The sequence below is a fragment of the Triturus cristatus genome, chromosome 9, assembly GCF_964204655.1.
Source record: "Triturus cristatus chromosome 9, aTriCri1.1, whole genome shotgun sequence".
Classification (NCBI taxonomy): Eukaryota; Metazoa; Chordata; class Amphibia; order Caudata; family Salamandridae; genus Triturus; species Triturus cristatus.
Genome location: NC_140592.1, coordinates 93441197 through 93464215, shown reverse-complemented (window position 1 = coordinate 93464215; position 23019 = coordinate 93441197). Strand labels below are relative to the sequence as shown.

Here is a 23019-nt window from a genome sequence, read left to right as displayed (position 1 = left end):
TGGGAAGCCTAGCAGGAGAGGAAGGCAGGTGGGAGGAGAATAATCCTTGCCTTGACATTCAGCCCTGTCAGTAGAAGAGACTGGGTCCCGCCATCACAGAAGTGACAATGAGTGTTGGGGAACTCGGGATGGCTCCAAGCACTCAGGATGAGATGGTATCCCCTGACGAAGGAGAACAGGGAGACTGGTAGAGGTGGCACTCCATCCTTTGGCTTTACTCACTGGAGTACCATGGCTTACCTGGTGCTTTTCTTTCTCTTAAACGTCTTTTCTGTCCCTCTCACTTTATGTCCTCTTGGAGTTGGTTTTCATTTTGGATTAATCTCTTTATTAAATTTTGTTAACCCGGGTCCTACAAGATACATTTTCAGAGAAGGGGAAAAGGCAAAGTTCAAAATAAACCTATGTGCTAAAAACCCAGGAACAGAATCTACAAGCATGTTCTAAACCCATCAGGGCAACTCATTTAAAGAAGGAGAATTTTAATAGATTGGGAAGGTTTGGACTGGCTGCCACCTAAACAGTAGTTCCATAAAAGTCAGGTAAAAATGACATAGAGGCAGACTAGATGGAAAAAGCAAAATAGAGAAGTAGGGGGGGAGAAAGAAAGGAAAGAGGTTTACGAGAGAGGGAAGTGAGTACCGCAGCACTTTATCTAAACCATAGGACTATTAACACTTACCTTTCCTCTCTTGAGGGTTGCCAGATGTGGAGGAAGCCATGTCCTAGCTCGAGACCTGTGTACGCAATTGCAGGAGCTTGAAAAATGAGGAGAAGAGAAATAAGCATGTGGGAAACTTTGATTGTGAACAAAAAGATGATCTGATATAGCCCAAAAAGAACTGTTATTTCAATGTATAATAAAAGACAGAGAGCTATAAACAGTTATAGCATGTGAGTTATTACACGTATAAGTAGCCCTCCACCCACACTTACTCCATTAAGTACTTAAGGACTATTATACTGTTCCTACGAATTAAGTAGGACTGTGTATCTAGACAACATAAGCTTCAGAATATGGAATCTCGGTTCACGCATATCATCAGAAAATGTTGCCTTGGTTTGTAGCTGGTTCACAGTGCCACATCTGAATCCCTAACCTTTCCAGGGTACCTCAAACATGACCACTCTTTATTCTCCCAAGGAAATCGTGGAAACAGATCTTATTCTTTCGTTGTTTTACTTTGTCATTCCCAAGGAAAACACAAGAAATATAAGAATAGGCTTTTGAAACATTTATTTAAACATTCCTATTCATGCATAGAAAGAATGTGCTGCAATGATTAGGCAGAAGAAACAAAGCATGTTAACCTGCATAACAACAATGGTGAAAAAGGTAAACAGTTCAACCATGATGACATTACTATGCTGTTATATGATTATTCTCTTACCTAACACTACCTATACTATAGAGAGCATAGTGGGAGGACCACCTACCAAATACATCCTTCCATACCTGAAAATGACTTATTAGGAAGCTGGCCAGTGTAAAACAGGCTATCATTCTTTGCAGGATAGAGGCCAATGTCAGCAGGACTGCATCTCCGTCACAGTGTGTCGCGTTCCAGGACAATCTCAGCAGAAGTGCAAATCTAACATAGAGGCCATTTATAAAATAAATGCACTGTTCCAAACGCACTGTGTCAAAGGTGAAGTGCTGATGCGATTGTGTGTCTGGAGTCTTAGAGCTGTCTCCAACTGGACAACATAAATGCAAGGGCATCGCGTTCTATGTTCCAAGCCTTGTACAAAGTGTACGAATAACATGATAATAATGCTTACCAAGAAATAAACGGCATGCAGAATAATTTCTGAGTATAATTTTGTGTCAATGTAAATCATGTAAAAAGTCAAGATTAAAAAACGATATCAAGCTAAAACGTGAAACTAAAATAACCGGGAGCAGGGCCTGATGTTCCATACAACAGAAGTGGCTGGCTGATCCTCTTCAGGCTGGAAAATGAGCAGCCCAGAACTCTTTTGTTGATTTGGTCCTCAGCAGTAAATTATAGATTGATACCATTGGCACAGTGAGCATGGGACTTCCATCACTCTGTACTATGAAGCCTCTTGTAACATTGAACAGCTATTGCAAGCACAGGGGGCTCCTCCGCTAAGGCGGAGGAGTGTCACCTCACTGAGAAGGTCAAAAAGGTAAAAATAAAATGATTATAACTCATTGTTATTATCATTTTATTTGTACGTCCTTGCTCAGCTGGGAGACGTGGCTGCTCTGCTCAAAGGGCAGGGCAGGGGAGGATTGGTTTGCCCACTGCTCCTCATGCACATGACTCTTTGGTCAGCCCTCTCGGGCCCGTCAAACCGCCAAGCGCCCTTTGTATGTTCTTAATGCTGGCTGCATGAGGCCTGCATGGGAGGCCTGCATGGAGAACATGCGTGGCCTCCCATTCTCTGGCTGAACGCCGATCCACGGTGCTCAGACCAATCACAATGCAGCATTGCAGCGTTGTGATTGGCTATCAGGAGGCCGGGTGATGGGTGCTTCCTGCTTCCTGTCCTGCGGGCGAAGAGGACCGAGAGAAGAAAGAGGCGGCGGCAGGAGCGGTGGCAGAGAGGTAAGTGTATTTTATTTTCACACTCCTCCGTCTCCCCCGTGACCCACGCCCACGCTGCAGGTAAATACCAGCTGCCACTGATCGCAAGTAAACCCGGGCGGGTAACTACACTCCGCCAGCGGAGTTTACACAGTTTTGCCTACTCTGTGTTCCGTTGCAAACATGGAGTTCAGGCAAAACTACAACTCCGTGGCGGAGCGTAGTTAGCCGGCCCCTCCACCCTCCCAAAATAATTGTTTTGCGCACTCGCAAGACGTACAACGTAGGGGTTATCAGTAAAGCAGGACGGCGACGAGGAGGCAGGAGTGCAGTGATATCGAGGAGGAGGCAGCCACGGGCAGGTAAGTGTCTTTTAATTAATTTTATTATTTTGGGAGGGGGAGGGGGGAGCGGAGCGAAGTTCCACGGAGTTGCTTTCCAACTCCGTGGAACTTCGTGTAGAGGCATCACGCCTGCTCCGCCCAGGCTTAATTGCAAGATGCCTCTAAATCTTTCCAGCCTTCAGACTTAAATCTGTCTTCTACCTCATTCATGGCATTTATTATCTTAGAAACATTGAGACGTAGTAATGGAAAAAATTGAAAAGTTTCTATTTATGAATATTTTCAAAAGGATGCCTGGAAATCTGCTTCAGGTTCAGGTTTTCCTGGGAGTGTCTTGTTTTCCCCCTGTGTGGCGTTTTCCATTGCAAAGTGCTTCACACAGTGGGAATGTAGAATGGAGCCTGTGATGCAAAAACATGTGTTTCTGTGGGGGAAAAAAATTCCTTGTGAGGAGGGGAGTTACTCTTATGCTTGGATGGAGAATGCTTGGATGGAGAACGTTTCTGACCTTTTTCTGAGCGAAAAAAGATCAGAGAGGAGTTTCGGAATACACACAAACGTACATATTTGCGGGTGTTCCCAAATTTCTATGGCAAACCAGGCCTTGAAAAACTCACTTGTCGTCACCCCATGACTGTGATTTCTTGCTGCTGATTTCTGAACTCTTGTAACTGGGGAATCTGCAGTGGCACATGCCTCTAGGGCAGCCAGGAATACATTTGTGAATGGCATACAAAAGTTATATAATGGCAATTGTGTGATTCAGACCCATTATTCTAAAAGATAATCAAGCCAAACTGCTTGTGCTTGATCATAAGTTGGATGAGATAAAAGTAACCACTTTCAATCTTAGAAGCATAACTTTTTCTACATCATTGAAAGCTGTTCAATGTACACATGAAAGTCTTCACTCAGTATGGTTGACATAAACAAAAAGTGACCATTCTAGATCAATCCAACAAACTAAACTATTACAAGAACTCTGTTTTCTTTGCACATTAGAAAACACTCTACAAATCTATTCCTATCAGCAAATCTAGAAACCATTAATAACACTGCCTTAGCCTCCCCATGCTACATCTTTACCTGGGCCAGGGATGCTAACTCATATTCCACAAGTAACCCACATCTACTACTACAATAATACCACCCACGCTACTATAGGACTGAAGACGGTCACAACATATTACCCCATCTCAAATGCCTAAGACCTACCCTTCCTCAAACCCTTGTCCTATAGAACCCAACAGTCGCCCTGATTTTGTATCACAGCATGATCACTTCCTCACCTACAGACAAGACCAGTAATCTATTGGCGCTTTTTTCAATGCCAGATCAAAAACATCCACTCATGCATTACTGTAATGCAGAGTTTCTCTTCATATCCTGAATCATATAAAGAATTGACCATAGATATGTCATCAATTGCTATTGTGAACTCCTCCCTGATACTCTCAAGTTCTGTGGTTCACCTTGCAGCAATCAATGTATGTGTGACAATTATACTTCAGACTCAATAGCGTTAAGGGTTTTCAAGGGAAGGAAAGGCTTTCGGTGGTCACAAGTTATTAGAGATGCTTGGCAGGAGAACTCAGCTCTCTATTGGATACACTACGTGTCGTCTGAACATAAACTACATATCCTAAGATTCCAATGAATTCTCTGTTATTTAGAAAAATTGTGTCTCTGATGTTGATAGCTTTGGGGTATATTTCCTTGTGGCTCATGACAACCATGCTAGTCAATCAAGATCCTTTGTTGTTGTAGCCAGAAGAACCTCGATTTTAAATGGTGTAGCTATTTAGAGACAGTTTAACTTTTCCTTAAAGTGTGTTTGGGAAAATGGAATCTGAACATATGGAATCTTTATAAGGCTATGCAGGTGGTTTTGGAGAAACAAATGTCTACAATTTAAAGTACTGAATCCAAACTATCTTGTAGGAGTAGAGAACTACAAGGGCTAGATGTACAAACAATAGTAATAGCGATTATCAAAGAGTGATTTTTTGCAATTCATTGTTTGATAATCACTGTTACTAATATACAAAAGGGTTATTTACCCCCTATTACTTAAATAGCGATTTGTAGTGGCTCGCAAACATACCAACCTCATGAAAATTAATGAGGTAGTTCCCAATTTTATGTCAAGACAGGAGGCTAGCATTATGCATAATAACTTTTATTTGCCTCTTCTGAGCAGCAACCATTTTAAAGCTAATAGAACCAAAAATAACATCACAATAACTAATAGAATGTTCTGTCCCATAAATTATACTCTGTTCTCCATTTTAAGTGGATTATTTTTTACTCATTATATTTTTAATGTATAAAGATAATTTTGGAATGGTGTGATTGATGATGGAGTTTTGTATGTGTTAACCCAATTTATGGGTGTGTGTAGTATGTATGCTTTAATTTAATTTTTAATTGGCAGATTTATAAATGATTAGTTTAAAAATTTAGCGATTATTTTTTTTTTTAATAATAGGAGAATAGGTGTTAGGTTAGAGCCTTTGAGGTGCTGTTTTAATGTATTTTGGATGGGTTATCCGTTTTAAAAGAAAAATTATTAGGAAGGATAAGTTGAAATTTGATTTAAATAACGCGAGTCTTACCCGTATTTTGGCTCACGCGGGTGAAATAGACAAACGTGTACACGCGAGTCACTGCATGGATAGAATTTCACACGCTCTTGCAGAAGGCATTGTTTTTCAGTAAACTGGGAAGACCAACGTGATGATATCACGGCATGCGCAGGGTTATCGAGCAAATCGCGATGTGATTGGACAGGTTTTGCAGTATTTATTACCGGTCTTCACCTTTTCTCTTTCTTCTCTACAACATACAACATACTCACAAACCCTTTCTTTTCCTCCTCTACCTGAACATTTGCATTTTTTCCCAAAATCTGCAAAACCTCGTCTTCGATTACTTTTTGGAATTCCTCCTGAAAACTCAACTCCTGTGGTTCGTTTTCTTGAACTGGTTCCATGTCAAACTCTATTGCATATCTATCTATTGCCTTTAAAACCCATGTATCTCCTGTTATCGTTTTCCACTTTTCTTTGAAAAATGTTAATCTTCCTTCTACACCTTTCGGGAAAGAAATGGAAATAATCTTCGTACTCACCCTGGCTCTGTCCATTATTCGAAAATTTCCACAACTTCTTGGTCTTCCTCTTTGAGAGAAAAACTGAGCACCTCCTTGTCCTCTAAAATATCCTTGTCCTTGATTATGGTACTGGGCTCTGAAACTTGTACGGCTGATAGTTTGCCCTCTCCTACTAGCCCGCCCATAACCAATATATTTTAATAAGGTACTTCCCAATTCTTGTCCACTATAATTCACTGCAATCACAGGAATGGTGGCCTGCTGTAGTCAGCAAACCACCATGTCTGTGATTGATTTTAAATAAAGCAATATTTTTTTTAAACGCAGCCCGTTTTCTAAGAGTAGGCAGTGGTCCTGTGGACCACTGCCTAGAACCACTGCCTGCTCTTAAAAAAAAAAAATTCAACCATTCTCAAAGGGGAATGGGTTACCACCACTTTGAGTTGCCGGTAAATTGCAAATGTTTGCAATTCCATTTCAGTTACAAAACTTTTGTGCATACCAATGCACATCGGTATTTGGAAGGTATGCCCTGAATGCGCCCCTTCCAAATACCGATTCGTGAACCCAAATTGTAATTCAGTAACAGGTTACTGAATCGCGTATAGGGCTTTGTACATTTGTAAATTACTTTTTGCATTCGCAAACGGCCCGATTCTGCGTGTTTGGCCATTTGCGACCAAAAAAAGGCTTTGTGCATCAAGCCCCAAATTATTTGTTAACATTATTGCATACTGTTATGTGAAGCAAGAGCAGAGACATATGTCTATTTTTATTGACTTGAAATATTTATGATGCTCAATAAGTATTTACAGCATCGGTGATGTTTACGGAAAAAAGTAATTGGGATTCAATGTCACCTATATAGTGCTGTTGAATGTTTATTTTCTTAATGTTTTCCAACCGCTATCTTGAATAAACCACAGTAAGAGAATGCATGTACTCACAATTAGAAGGTTGTTGCCTTTTTAAAGAAAGACTACGTTTATCCTTTAGGTTGTGTAAAATGTCTTAAAAAAATTATTTTTTATGTTCCAGTTTTCTGGACTGCCACTTTTCCACTCCCACACAGACAGTCAGAAAACTAGAAATATTGTAAAAGTGTATAAGTTATAACTAAAGGGATAGGTGATGCTCTATAATGATAAGATTCTAAATATGTATGCTATCTTTAGATATCCACTCCAACCTATAGACATTAATGTCCAGGACATTAATGAATCAAAGTAGAGACACTGGGTATTGTCACATTGATTCATCACTCTCATGAGCATTAGACATGTTGACTCTTCTCCCATTCTCATTCCCCTTTCCCTTGCCTGCTGTTAACCTACAGACTACAATTCAGTGTGGCTAGCTGTGGAACAGCGAAGTGCGGAAGAAGACACTGATTCCACCAGATCTCAACAACACGACTAATGCCTTCTGATATGAATGATAGTTATCACTACACATATCAAACTTAAACACCATTAAACCTTTATCAAGGTAAGACTATTGGACATAGAAAAAATGGGCTTTGCCCAGGAAGCATTTCAACGTAGTAGGCGCCACAGTCTCAAACTCATTTGATAACTAATCAAAACTCCATGGGCCCGATTCACAGAACTAACAAGACAAAATCCTAAACTTACTACCATTTTGGTATTCACAGAAGGCACTTACTCATTTTGGTATTCACAGAAGGCACTTACTCATTTTGGAATTCACAGAAGTTAGGGAGTCCTAACTTTAGGACTCCTAAATGCCTTCTGTGAATACCGAAAGTCTTAAAGTTAGGATTTTTCTCAGTTTAGGAGTAGTACAGTTAGGACTCCTAACTTTAGGAGACCTAAATGCCTTCTGAGAATACCGAAAGTCTTAAAGTTAGGATTTTTCTCAGTTTAGGAGTAGTAAAGTTAGGACTCTTAACTTTAGGCCTCCTAAACTGAGAAAAATCCTAACTTTTAGACTTTTGGTATTCACAGAAGGCATTTAGGAGTCCTAAAGTTAGGAGTCCTAACTTCTGTGAATACTGAAATGAGTAAGTGCCTTCTGTGAATACCAAAATGAGTAAGTGCCTTCTGTGAATACCAAAATGGTAGTAAGTTTAGGATTTTGTCTTAAGTTAGTTCTGTGAATCGGGCCCCATATCACTGTCTATCAAGTCCTTAACTGTCCTGACAGTACACTAGAGAGTGTTATAAACAAGTCTGAAATAGGTTGAAAACGTAGGTAAAATGTCAGACCAGCCCTTACGCAAAGAAACCAGTTGTAAAGGCAAAGACTCTTTTGTGGAAGGTCTTATGGCCTCTGAAGTCACAACACTGACTACTACAATTGGGAGAAGCAGTCACAAGATTACTGTCAGCAACTCACCATCTCACTCCCAAAAAGACCCGCACATCTGCTGCTGACATAAAGAAGGTAAATTTCTTCTCAAATGACCTCCGCAAGATGAAACCAAAAGGGAGAATCCTTAAATGAAACATATCTAATAAACTAGTTTACATCCCAAAAACAGGTTTAAGGTCTGGGGGAACTAGCATGCCCTCATCAGACCAAAAGAGCAATCAGTGGAGCAAATGCAGAACCTCTGTCCAAGTAACTGTTCCTTATATATAAGTATTTAAAGTCCCTAAAACTTACAATAGAAAACAAAAAAGGACACTACTTGGAATGACTTCTACCACAAATTTCACCTTATGGTCACTTTTTCTTTTCAATGAGTACAATTTTAAAATACATTATTAACAAAAGATGTTTTTTTTTGTAAAATACCATCTCTTTTATCATTAACTTGCTTTAAAAGTTATATACCTTTCCATGCTGACAATCAATTAATGCATTCCTTCATTAAGCATACATTAATTGGCCATTCATTCTTCTCTTGTGCATTTCGTAATGTAATGTAATAAGACACAAAAGGAGTAACCAACTTGCAGAAATATCCCACACATTACTGGTATTCATTACTCACATATGTATTAGTAGATTGTATATTTCTCCTTGCAGCAAAGTTTGCCCTACAGAAATATCATCTGTCAGACACCATGCCATTTGACAGGTCCATTGTCTTCCCTTAAAAATGCTTTGAACTAAAAGATTCAGCTTCACTGTCTGCCCAAATCTAATCAAAGTTAATGGCTTGGGCCTCATCAGCCACCATCCGCCATGTGACTTTGGCCTTTAAATCTACTGTTTCATATTTACTCACATGCTTTTCTTCCAACCATGGCCTGGAGCTGGTTCATCATTCTGAGTGTGCACTTACAAGCACAGTTCTTCTCCTATTTCCAAGCTCTTATCCACAGTGAAGTGCAGCAAGTGTTTATACTTCAAACAATATTTATTAACGATTTTAAAACCACTACATCTAAGTTAATTGTTTCTTTTTAACAACTATTTCTCTATCAGAAAATTTTACTTCTTGAAAAACAAAGTTTACTCAATGTAACCTCCTCATTTTGTTTGCTCCTTTTTGCTGACTCAGACCAGAGTCCTCACTGAGAGTAGCCTGCTTCTTAACTCATCTCTGAATCATTTATTTACAATGAGAACAGGGGAATGATATTTAACTTCTGGATAAACATGTTTAATAGACTTTCGAAATGAGGATTAAATAAATCAGAGAAGTGAATCAGTTATCTTTAGTTAATATTAAATTTGTGGGTTTAAAGGAAAAAGAGCAACTATGAGATAAAGTTTACTTTTTAACTGAGGCTCTTATAGATGATAGTATAGTAAGGAGTAGAGTGCCAGACTATAACTATTTAATGACGCACAACACCATTAACTATACAGACCCTTGAGGCCTGTCTCACAAAACAAGCTCATTATCAACCAGGTAAGACTGAAAATATTTATTGGTGCTCTTTTTATATAAAGGTGTCTGTGCTGCACATCTGAGATATTAAAGAGACTTTCTCAAAGTCTGCACGGTTCTGTAAAGAGTTGAAGGCTCGCCCCATCAGACTGATATTTAGCTAGGTGATACTTCACTGGGCCAACTTATCTTTCTTCCTGGCACACAGGCATAGCAAGGCCTCATGCGCTATATATTCCTACCCTGTCTGATGCTTAAAGTTGGTCAATATTGGCCTCTAACCTGAGGCCCTGTGTACTAATATTGACAATACTACACTAAGGGGTCAATTACAGATTTGGCGGTCCTACAGTGGATGGTGCAACAAACCGTCCCCTGTAGGGCTACCATTACTGTGGTGCGACCACCTGCCAGAATAGAGCTTCAATCCTGATCTGGTGGGTGGTCATGTGACAATCTGACAGAGGCAGTCTGTTAGGTTCATAGAAGAGCCTTAAATGAAGACCGCCCACTCACAAAGCGCCACCTTCACCTTTCTGTATGGTGTGGCAGGATTTGGAGGTGCAAATCCAGCAGGCACTACATGTGCCCCCCCCCCACATGCACCTCCTGGGCCCTGAGGCGGCAGGGGGCTCTATTAGGGTCACCTAAGTAGCCTCATCGCCACCCTTGTCATAGTGGCTTCACTGCCATGAAAAATGTGGAGGTGAGGCAACTCAAAATATGCTAGCCGGTGCCGCTGCGGCACCACCAGCATATTTCTGCCTCTGACTATTGCACAAATGCCGCGGGATCCTGGATCCCTGGCAGTTGCAGTGGTCCTGTGGCAGTCCAACTGCCGCAGACGTAATACCGTGGGCAGTCCCAGAGTACGGCAGTGGTCAGACCGCCACCACAGGTTCTCATAATCAGGCCCTAAGTTGCTTGCCATCTATCCCTGACATAGTCTCTTGAGGTTTTGGCCTAACCTTCATCTGCCTTTACTTGGTACTCTCCGGTGGACCAATCCAGACCTGTAGTAGATGCCTAGCATGATAGACCTGAAATTAAATTTAAACATCACTTCTGGACCTGTTGTGTTCACACATAACTTTAATATTCTCTCAGCCAGATTCCTCTGTTTACAAAAAAACTGATACATTAAATTAGTAATCTAGCATCTTCCAGGAGCGCTCCCTGTTCTAGCAGAAAGTCCACAAAAACATTAACTGCAAATCAAGACGAGGAAGCTCTTAGTCATGGATGACATCAACTGGCATGACAACAGACTGAGGCCAAAGCCAGATGTAAAGGTTCATAAAACATTCAAAAAATGGGTTTTAATCAGGTAGTGGATGGGCCAGTGCATACAGTTTGACAACAGCTCAACTTGGTGGTCATGAATAATAAAAAGCATTAACTGAATGTGCAACCAGAGACTTGTCAGGCCACTTACATATTTCCCTATATCTTTCAGAGTGCTCTACCATCCAAGCCCCCACAGCAAGAAGAATTCACGGGGAACAACCTTTACAACGCAACTTTTACAACGCACTACCATTACAACGCATTTTTTACAACGCATAATCCATTACAACGCATGACATTACAACGCATGACACTACAACGCATTTTTAAAAACTACCTTTACAACGCATTCCATTACAACGCATACTACCATTACAACGCATACCATTACAACGCATAATATTACACTATACTATCCAACACTTACCCTACTGATGCACCCCCTGGAGTTAGAATAGTAATTTTTACCCCTATACTATCCAACACTTACCCTACTGATGCACCCCCTGGAGTTAGAATAGTAATTTTTACCCCTATACTATCCAACACTTACCCTACTGATGCACCCCCTGGAGTTAGAATAGTAATTTTTACCCCTATACTATCCAACACTTACCCTACTGATGCACCCCCTGGAGTTAGAATAGTAATTTTTACCCCTATACTATCCAACACTTACCCTACTGATGCACCCCCTGGAGTTAGAATAGTAATTTTTACCCCTATACTATCCAACACTTACCCTACTGATGCACCCCCTGGAGTTAGAATAGTAATTTTTACCCCTATACTATCCAACACTTACCCTACTGATGCACCCCCTGGAGTTAGAATAGTAATTTTTACCCCTATACTATCCAACACTTACCCTACTGATGCACCCCCTGGAGTTAGAATAGTAATTTTTACCCCTATACTATCCAACACTTACCCTACTGTTGCACCCCCTGGAGTTAGAATAGTAATTTTTACCCCTACACTATCCAACACTTACCCTACTGTTGCACCCCCTGGAGTTAGAATAGTAATTTTTACCCCTACACTATCCAACACTTACCCTACTGTTGCACCCCCTGGAGTTAGAATAGTAATTTTTACCCCTATACTATCTAATACTTACCTTAAATGTAATTTAATATTATGCGTTGTAATGGTATGCGTTGTAAAGGTAGTATGCGTTGTAATGGTAATGCGTTGTAAAGGTATTTTTTAAAAATGCGTTGTAGTGTCATGCGTTGTAATGTCATGCGTTGTAATGGATTATGCGTTGTAAAAAATGCGTTGTAAGTGCATGCGTTGTAAAAGTGTGCGTTGTAACGTCATACATCCAGAATTCACAACCAATCTCTGTCACTTATTGTACATGTATGTATGCATGTATGTATGGCTATGGCATTTCTATAGCAGGTGCCTAGCCAAAAGACATTAGAGATCAGTATTTTGAGGCTACTTTACAATCCCATTGCACTGCCTGTGCGTCACTTTTTTTTTATGCACCGTCACAATGGGCTTGCCCATATTTACAAGGCCATGTGAAGTCACCCTGCGTGACTTTTCATGGCCTTGTAAATATGGGCCCCATTCACGCATTACTCTGAGTGAAAAGGGCGTTCCATGGTAGTCGTTGTGTGTGCTCCAACGCAACATCCATAGAACTTGACCCATTCCCAGATTTACAATATTTTGTAAAACTGGGAATGTGTCAGAATCATACACCTCCCCATGGGAGGCACAGGAATGGCGCAACAAGGAGAAATACTTTTATTTCTCCTTGTTTTTTCTTCTTTCAATTCGTGCTACATTATGCACCACTCATAGAAAGAGGAAAATGCCATTAATTATTGTTTTTGTGCACAAAGGTGTCCCTTCCTGCACAGAAACAATCACCCCCGCAGTGCAGGCACCCTTGCAAAATGACGCAAGGGTGCCTGAGCTAGCACATGGCAGCCAGTTGTGCCCCAGTACAGGGGAAAGCACAGGAATGCGTTGTTTTGTTGTTAATATGACGCATCCCTGTGCATTGAAAATGACGCAGCACGGCGCAGCTAAATGGCTTGCGGCGCAGCACTGCCTCATTTTCTTGTAGATGAGGCCCTTTGTTTTTTGGCAATGTTTTCTTTGAGGGTGAGGTTGGTGTACAGGATGAATTCAAGTGATTTGGGATTCAGTGAAAGGTAGGATTTGAAGCCATCAAGGGTTTATGTCATTAGGCCAGATTTGCACTATCTCTCGTTTGTTGTCCTTGGCAAATAACAGCAATTCTGTCTTGGCTGTCTTGGGCTTCAGATAGTCTCTGAACATCCAGGTCTAGAGGATGAGTAGGCAGTGTTTAGTGTGTTAAACATCTGAAGCAGAGCTGACTTTCAATTAGAGTTGTGTATCATTGGTATATTGAAGAATCTTGATGCTGTTTTCCATGAGTTGAGTACCAATTTGCTCCATGTAGAGCTTGAAGATGCCAGGAAGCGATATGGACTACTGGGGGGCTCTGCAGCGGAAGTGTATTTTTTGGGACCTAGAGATTACCACGTGAACAAACTGGTGTTGGCTAGAATAGTAGCAGGACCAGTGTAGGACATTGCTGGTGAATCCCATTCGAGACTCCAGGGAGCATGTGAAGGTGGGATGATCAATGGTGTCAAAGCACCTAAGAGGTCCAGTGATCTCAGGAGGCAGGAGGCAGCTTCATCTGTGATAAAGAGGGCATTGTCTATAATGTGTAAGTTGCAGTCTCTGTGATGCAACACGATCTAAAGCCAGACTGCTAGTCATGCAGATGAGCAGCATTGATGTCATCATGGAGTTGAAGAAAGACTACTATTACAATGACGTTGCCAATAAATGGTAAGTGAGTAATGGGCTGATAGCTAACGATGTTATCAGGGTCTAGTGTACGATGGTTTAGGAGTAGAAGGATCTGGCCTTTCTTGGGGGCTTCTGGGAAGATGCCGTGAGTGACGCAGGCATTGGCATTTTTGAGTAGGAATGAGAGAACCTCCCTAGAGAGAGTTTTGATGACGGACGAGGGTACGACATCATCTTCATAATAAGTGGCTTTAAGGGAGTTGATTATGTCGTGAGATCTGCGAGAGATAGGGCATTGAAGGCTGACCATTGGTCGATTTTACACAAAGGTGTGGGCATAAGAGTTGAAGCAGGCTCTATGTTGTTGATGTGGTGTGAGATCTTCTGGGTTTTTTCACTGAAGAAGAGGTTGATGGCATTGCACTTTCCTGTGGGTCATGAGGATAGGCGGGTCTGGTTCTGTTTCTGTTGGTGACTTTATTGATGGTGTTCATATAGTCTTTGCTTTCGTTGATGTGATGAACTGTCTGCATGCTTTGCGGAGGAACTTCATCATCATGAGGCTATCAGGAGTTCTGGTTTTCTGCTTTTTTCTTTTCTGTTTGCAGATGGATCCTTTATTGTCAGGACGGTCTTTGAAGTACCAGGGTGCTAAAAACTTTGCCTTACTCTTGCGTGCTTTAATTACAGGTGCGCGAAATTCGCATAATTTGCTTTTGCTTAATTACATAACATTTCTGACAAGTTTTGTGAAAAATCTAATATTTTGGTAAGGAGATCTGAGAATTTGTCAATGAAGTCTATGTTCTGTCCGAGGGTGTGTAGATGAGTTGGAAGGTGGCAGTCTGCTCTGCAGAGAGTGGAAAATGGCATGTTAGCAGCACCATGGATTTGAGTGCAACTTGCTGGCATTGTGCCATGACTGGGCAGACTTATGAATGACTGTCAGGCTTCTCCCTTCTTATGTGTGCCCAGCACACAATGGATGCTGTATCCTGTGGGGAACAAAATTGAGGATATGTGAGGATGTGAGGGTGAATCATCATTCTGTGATGAAGAGAGCATCAAGCTTGTGATAGGTGATGAGATCTGTGATGTCTGGTGTGTGGAGTACTGCAGACCATGAATTATTGAGAAGTAGTTGGAATATTAGTTCTGCAATTTCAGGGTGTTTTGGTAGTTAGCGGGTGTTAGAAATGGGGGTCTCTAGTTGGCAGAGGCAGGTACCTTTGTCCAAGTAGGGACCCTTCTTCCTAGTCAGGGTAAAGGGATACACTTCTAAAATAACCCCTGCTTGCCCCCTTAGTAGCTTGGCACGAGCAGACAGGCTTATCTCAGAGGTAGTGAGTAAAGCATTTGCACATGCATACAGTAACACAGTGAAAACACTACAAATGGACCCCACACCAGTTTAAAAAAATAAGCAAACTTTATCTAAACCAACTAGACAAAAAATGACAAAAAATCAACATACAATACTCTTAAAAATAGTTACTGAGCAAAATAACGTTCAAATTGCAGGAAAAACGTGAAAATACAGTCCCTCCGACGCTCTAGCTCCATCTGGAGCTACCGTGACACTGAATATCACAGAGCTTAACAATTACAGCCAACCGCATTGCTACAGGTCAGTTAAAGTGTCGACAGACTCGGAGACAGTACCTTTTGTTTTTCCAGCCTACACAATAGTACGAGCCGGTCCAGGTCAACCGTCGCTGTTGCGATGTGAGATAGAAGCATTGCATCGTGCAGTGTCCTCACGGCTCGGTGCAGGGCGCAGCTCGTTGATGGAGTCGGTGAGACCAAGGCTTACATTGCAGGATGAGACAGTGCTCGATGCAGTGCTGGCAGGTCACGATGCGGTGACGGAGCCGGTCGATGTTCAAGTCAGACAGCGACAGAGATGATGACGTCAGTGCAGCGTGTAACAAAGTGGTGCTGAGTGCGATGCCCACAGTACGCTGTGAAAGCAGCTGCTCTTTGACGGAGTCAGTCCGATGAGGTGGTGTTCTCTACAGGGCCTTCAGGACAAGGAATCTTGCAACGGACTCAGTGACAGAGTCGGTTACCCTTTTCTTCTCCAGGCAACTGAAACCAAAGGTTCCAGAGACGGTGCCCAGAAGCTTGGTGAGGTCTTTGATGTTCCTGAGACCTCGTGAACAGGGGGCAAGTCCACTTCATGCCCTTGGAGATCTTCCTCAAGCAGGGTACACAGAACATAGCAAAGTCCTTCTCCTGTCCTTGGCAGAAACAGCCATTGCAAGCCAACCCCAGATAGCACACAACAAAGAGGCAGTACTCCTCCTCCAGTTTCTCCATCTCTTCTCCTTGGCAAATGTTGCTCTTGATTTCCCAGAAGTTATCTAAAGGTTTGGGGTCTGGGCCTCTCTTTTTATACAGCAAAATCCTTTTTTCTCTGGTGACAGAGAAGCCCTGTTCTCAGCCAAAACCAGTTCTGCCCTCTCTGGTGCAGCTTCCTGGCAGGAGGTGGAGGCAACATTGTGTCAGGCAGACAAGGTCCATTCAGGTGAAAGGAAATCTCTTCCCCCTCCTCTAAATGCAGCCCAGATCTATTCAACCCAGCCCTGACTCATCCAGACTCTCTGGAGCCACTGCTCCTCCCCAGACCCTGTCACTCCAAAGCCAGATAGTCAATACATATCCTAGTAGAGGCAGACTGGATGGCTAAGAAAGAAAATACCTACTTTCTAAAAGTGGTATTATCAAACACAGAATGTCAAAATCACCTTCACTAAAAGATGCATTTTAACATTCTGGATTCAGGCATACTAAACTTTATTTCCTACCTTGTTCCCAAGGTTAGTTATGTTAATAAAATGTTATAAGCAAACTCCCCATTCTATCCTATGAGAACAGCCTTGAAATATTGAAAAATGAAATTGGCAGTATTTCACTCTCAGGACATGCCACACACACCAGGGCATGTCCTACCGTTTACATCCACTGCACCATGCCCACAGGAGTACCTTGGGCCTACCTTACGGGTGACTCACATGTAAGAAAAGGGAAGGTTAGGGCCTGGCAAGTGGGTGCACGTGCCAAGTCGACATGGCAGTCATACACTGCCCACAGGCTCTGCAATGACAGGCCTGAGTTACATTTACAGGCTGCTTATGTGGGTGCCACAATCAGTGCTGCAAGCTCACTAGCAGCATTTCATTTACAGGCCATGGGCACAAACAGTGCAGTGCACTTTGGCACAGCAGTGGCAAAATGCCCAAAGCATCTAGACCAGCAAAAACGAAGCCCAACACAGAGCAAAAACACAGGAGGCAAAGGAAAAAAATACAAGGGAAACCCACGTCAATTGTGCCAGGCCTAACAGCGGGATATTGACGAGGTTGAGTGTATGTCTGAGTCATCTAGATTTGTGTGTGATCATAGGTATTGGAAGTATTTTATCTTACCGTGTAAATTTCAGTGGAACAAGGTTTATGACCAAGATACTTCCAGACCTAAACTGATCCAAACAAGTGACACCCTTGTCTATGTCTTCCCTTTGGTGGAATGCCAGGGAGGTGGGACACCTTAAAGATTTCATAGAAGTAGGGACAAGGCAGGAAGTGATGTCACTCCCTGTGTAGGTAGATAATGGGAAATTAAGTCCTTTAGCTTGCCTTCTTCTTTTAAAGATGGTTTTTGCTGCAAACCAGTAGTGTCACTTTCTGTGCAAATGAATGAAGGGAAACATTCTTGACCTGTGTCTTCTTTTTAAAGATGGTTGTGGTGGGAAACCAGGAATCTCAATTCTGTGCAGATAGCTGGGGAGAAAATGCATGGTGTTACTTCATGTGCAAAAGGATGATAGAAAATCCAGTAAGTCACTTTCTGATTGAATATGAGAATTTAAGTCCTCTGGCCTAGCATCTTCTTTGCGAGAATAAAGATGTCAGCAGCGACCTACAGTTTAGTTCATTTAAACCCACTGGAGGTCACAGATCCTGGCTCCTTCTTAGACAATATATGCTGCCACATAGCCAGTTCCTTGGACAAGCTAGTCCAACTTAGAAAAGAAAATCAAAGCTTTGGCAAATTCTCAAAAACTACAGCTATGAGGAGCAAGCTATGTCAGAGGCTGGGGGAGGTCAAGAATTGCTATAACTGAAATAGTCATTTGGGAAGCAACTTTTATGTCTTTCAATGCATTGGGGATATATCAGCAGTGAAGGTATTTTACCTCCTAAATCATCTTTAAAGAAGAAGAGAGACAAGTGAAAGTTATTTCTTATTTGTTTCACAGCACAAACCCCTACATTAAGTGTACCCCTGCAATCACCATTGTAAACTTCTTGCCTGCTGCCTTACTTCAGTCAACTGCTTGGCACCAGCACCACCCAGGCATCCCCAGCTAAGGGCAGACAAGGTGTTGCTTTTTCAGACCTGTTAGGGTCAGGAAATGCCTGAGCAAAAACCTGTCCTCCACTATAACCCTAGCAACCATGTTTAAGGTAACATCTCATCATGTGCTCAGAGCAGAACCTCTCACTACCCATCCCATCAATCAATCACACACACTTGGATCACACAAATCCTCATACTGCATCCTCAAAATATGAAGACTCAACCTCATATACATTCCAGTAACCATCACACACTCTCAAATTACAGAACGCACTCCAACTCAGGATCATGAATGAATGCTCTGTAGTACTGCACGTTCCAGACATTGCAGACCTCCTGACTTATAACAAGATTGACACACTTGTCATCACAGAAGCATGGCTCATCCTATGTCCTTGCACATTCTAGACATCATTGATCCTACAGGCTACAGCATCCAGCTGTCACATGTCAGAAGTCAAGAGCTCTCCATAAGACCTCCTAGACCTGCATTCTAGGCAAGTATGCGTCACTCAAGGTCACATAGCAGTTCTCACTCTCCGCAATTCAGCCTGCTACATTACACCTTATCTACAGGCCCCAAGGACAGAACAAGGACTTCATTGATAAATTTTCAATCTTTCTCACCACTTTATATAGTCAACAGGTCTATACCACCCTCAATACTGATTTCAACCACCCAGAAAACCTGAGTATGAAAAACCAAGTCACCCTCTTCCACCTTATCAAAATGATGCAGCATATCACCCAACCAACAAACTTCAGAGACCACATCCTTGATTTAGTCTTCTTTACATGACATCTATCCACTGTAAATTTTTAATACCCTTTAAATGCACTCACCAGATCGCCATCCCCATCACACTGCTCACGATTCAACCATCACACCTAGATCAACCCAAAATATAACAACAATACTTCAGAATCTTCAAAGACCTCTTCATTAACAACCTAAAGCTCAAACTCATCTCTCGCCGTACAAAATCCATGGCTGATAATATCACTCTCCTAAACTAAACGAACCGAAGAACGAGACTATGATACAAATTCTGAGTGGACTCCCAGCGGAAGCTTAGATCAACTTCAAAGTTCTCTGTTTGGCACATTAGATCTGCAGGATCAAAGGGTTGGGATACTTGCACACATTGGGACCCTACTACATGTGATCAACAGGCAAACCTCCAAGGGTTGACATACCGAGGCAAATGCTTAGTTGCCCAGGGCCCCAGGATGACAATCACCCTGAATGCAAACCGGTGCAGAATCTGACTGCACCTGCTTCAGGAGCCATCTTAAACCTGGCCGTCCTTGGATCTGCATCGACAGAGGAGACAGACTGACGCTGTTCTCCTCGTGGCAACCCACCCACATTATTTGACCATTAATGCCTGGAACTCGCTGACTCTTTGCGGGATTCATTACCGCTTCTCCTATGCGACGTTCTTGCTGCACAGAATACTTCTACACATCCTTGTTTCTCACAGATGCGTGAATTGGACACAAGCTATGCTTTTTGTATGACTGCCCCAGACTTACAGGGCGCCCTGCTGGGCCCTATGTGAGTACCACTTCCTTCAATTACACTTCCCTTGGGTGCATGCACCATGGTTTGACAATACATTCATATCAATACAGGTGTTCCATAAATCATAGGTCCTGATGAAACCTCAGAACTAGTAAGAGGTGGAAACGTCGTTGACACTACTGCGAAGAGAACTATTGTACACAGCTGCCATCATTGTCACCGGAGGTTTTGTTACTATAATTGGATTCTTTGGTTGCTTTATACTTTTCTGTATATTTTTTTTAAACCTTCATGTATGTCACTATTTGTCGCTCTAAGTTATAGGTTTCACTTTCACTTGGGACACCGAACACGAACCCCCTTTTAGGACTTTTTTAATTCAATATAAATCACAATGCATTTTACCTACCGGGCTCCAATTGTGCTTTCTTGAAAATCTGTGCATCTTCTCCTAGACTATTGCCATTGGTCTTAATGTGTATTAATATTGTAAATATACTGTTGGATGCTGTTTATTCTAATACCAAGTCCACAGGCACCACTGTTCCCCTGTAATATAATATGTACCCTGGTTCCATGTGAGTAGGCTTGTCCTTGTCTCCGTGAACACATCTAAAACCTGAAGCTCGGAGGTTCACCTTCAACCACATTCACTGAAGAACAAGGATTGCGACTGATGAACATCAGATTCAGGGGCCCATTCTCGCAGCTTACTGGACTATAACTTCCCCTATGTAAGCCAGTGCACAATCTTTATAAAACATAACACCACGCTACGAAGAGACTGAAATATGAGGTACTTCATTTCATCTGGGGTTATTTTTTTTGCATAGTTACATAGCGCGAACTCGACCCGAAGGTATTGGAGCGCTTTACATGAGCACCGTATTTACATTACACATTCAGGCACGGGGAGATTAAGTAATTTGCCCAGAATCACAGGATGTGGACGCGACCTCGAGGCTCGAACTCTGGTTTCCAGCACCAAAATCCGCAGTTTAAGTCGACGGACCACATCCTCTCCTGGTCTCTGTTTGGGAACAGGAGATGTTGAGGAGGTGTCTGCTACCTACACCTGCCTCACAGGTGTAGCAGACACAAGAGGAGTTGGGTTCACCTACAGAACGTGCTCTGTTGTGTGTGATAAATGTTTGTGGAGTAGTCGCAGCCTGCGAGGCTGCATGAGAGGTCAGAGGATCCCACCAGGCGGAACCGATCTTCAGGGCCTAAGGGGTGGGTCTGGTAGTTGGGGACATGATCAGGCGCTGACATGCCCTAGAGTGGCGCGGGGACAGCAAGGTCTCCGCTCAGCAGAAGTGAGTGCCTGGGGGCTAATGAGGGCGTGGCGTTCACAGGTGCAGCAGGTGCAGTGGCATCAGGGCCACAGAGCCCTGATTATTGCTGTATTTCAGGGTTCAAACAGCAGCCAGTGGGCCATTTCCTTTTTTGCACTCAGAGCCAAGTCACACTGACGACGTCATAGGTGGTGACGGGCGACCAGGAGCGTAGTGAGTGTAAAAGTCTGCAAAAGACACACCTCCCAACCGCCCTGTCGACACTGTCGTAGGTGAATGCAGATGAGCGACATGTGCATTTTGAAACTGTGAGATATCTGCGTCGGAGGCAAGGGCCTTTCCTGGATGGTCTGAACCAATAAGAACAGGGCTGTATCCACTCACCTCCTGTCTTGGGAAAGGAGGGAAGCTGCCGTGTCCTGCGCCTGCCCCATCCCATCATATCCTTCCTTCCCTCCCCTTCGTCAATGTTTCATTTCATGGCCTGGCTTGTGTCCAAGGTAGTCTCCCGTTTTTTCGTTTGTTTATTATTTTAAGATCTGAAAGGGAGAACTGGCACAAAAAGGGTCTGTTTATTCTATGTTGTATATTATATAATACACAATTAAAATGTGAGGAAACCAAGATAGTAAGAGGAAAAGTGAAAATCAATTAAGGAAGAAAGAAAGAAAGAAAGAAAGAAAGAAAGAAAGAAAGAAAGAAAGAAAGAAAGAAAGAAAAAGAAAGGAAAGAAAGAAAGAAAAACGAAAGAAAGAAGGAAAGAAAGCCAGAGAAAGAAAGAAGGAAAGAAAGCCAGAGAAAGAAAGAAAGAAAGAAAGAAAGAAAAGTGTGGTGGGTGTTTCTTCCATTGCAGACTCGAAGGAGCATGAACTGTAAAGAGAGGGGTGTGGACAGCCCTCTCGTGCCACCGTTCCCAGTGACCGCAGCCCTTCACGTCTCTCCCTGCACAGGGTGAGCTCATACCTCTCAAGGGGTGGTTGTTCTCTCCCGCAAAAGCAAGCGCCAAGCCTCACACACCTCCCTGCCTGATAAGCTGGAAGGGTGTGTGCCAGCTGCCAGGGATTGGCTGGCAGCCGCGCGGAGGGAGTTTCGTGCCCTCCGTTAAAGCTGCATGAATCCGTCCTGGCCGCAGCCTCCCGCACTGGCGCGCCCTCCACAGCCTGCAAGCTCACCTCACTGCTGCTGACGGGAACCGGCGAAGCGCTATACTCGCTCCGTCTCTCTCCTCCATTGACAGCGGCGGATCCAGAGGAGCTGCTGTGAGTGTGACTCACAGACACGCAACGCCAGGATGGACGTGAGTGCGGGTGTTCAGAAGGTAGGTTTCTGTGCCGCGGACGTCTCACGCTCTCAGCACTTCACATGCCCTCAACCTCCTGGCCGCAGCACTAGCGGGGGGGCTCATATCTGCCCTCACAACACGTGAACATGTGGAGTTGGAAAAAGTACCTGTGTAGCAGTGTGTCAAGTAATGCTAAGACGCATTACCTGCGCGTAGCCGTCACGTGACCCTCATTTTAGCAGCAAGAGGACCTTTCGAGTTAACAGTTAAGAGTGGCCTGGCACTTCCCACGTCGGACGACGCCCATTACCACCTGGGCACGTTCAGTGCTGTGCTTTGGGAAGGGCTGGAAGCTATGCAGGTGCGAGCTGGCAGCCATGACACCTGAGAAGGTGTTTCAAAAGCTGCCCAGGTGCCCAGGCAGATGCTAGCATGATCTTACGTAAATTCAATTCGTTTTTTAAACCAACACATATCGATAATTATATCAAACGACACTGGAATTATGCGATTTTGCGGTCACTGCGTCTTCCGTATAATTGTGCATTTGCTGCACATGCCACATAATACATCATCTGCTGCATACTGTGCAGATTTTATCCCCCAAAAATGTTTCCAGCTCAAACAAATAAAAAGTTACAAAAAAC

General features: G+C 42.9%; 1 protein-coding gene across 1 annotated transcript in view; it reads left to right on the top strand.

The window, feature by feature from the left end:
* Nucleotides 1-22147: 22147 nt before the first annotated feature.
* LMCD1 (LIM and cysteine rich domains 1) overlaps nucleotides 22148-23019 on the top strand; it is a 327439-nt gene continuing 326567 nt past the window's right edge. Inside the window, exon 1 of the mRNA XM_085624501.1 lies at nucleotides 22148-22408. Within this exon, the coding sequence (XP_085480627.1) occupies nucleotides 22382-22408 (27 nt within the window). The 5' untranslated portion in view covers nucleotides 22148-22381. The remainder of the gene's footprint in view (nucleotides 22409-23019) is intronic.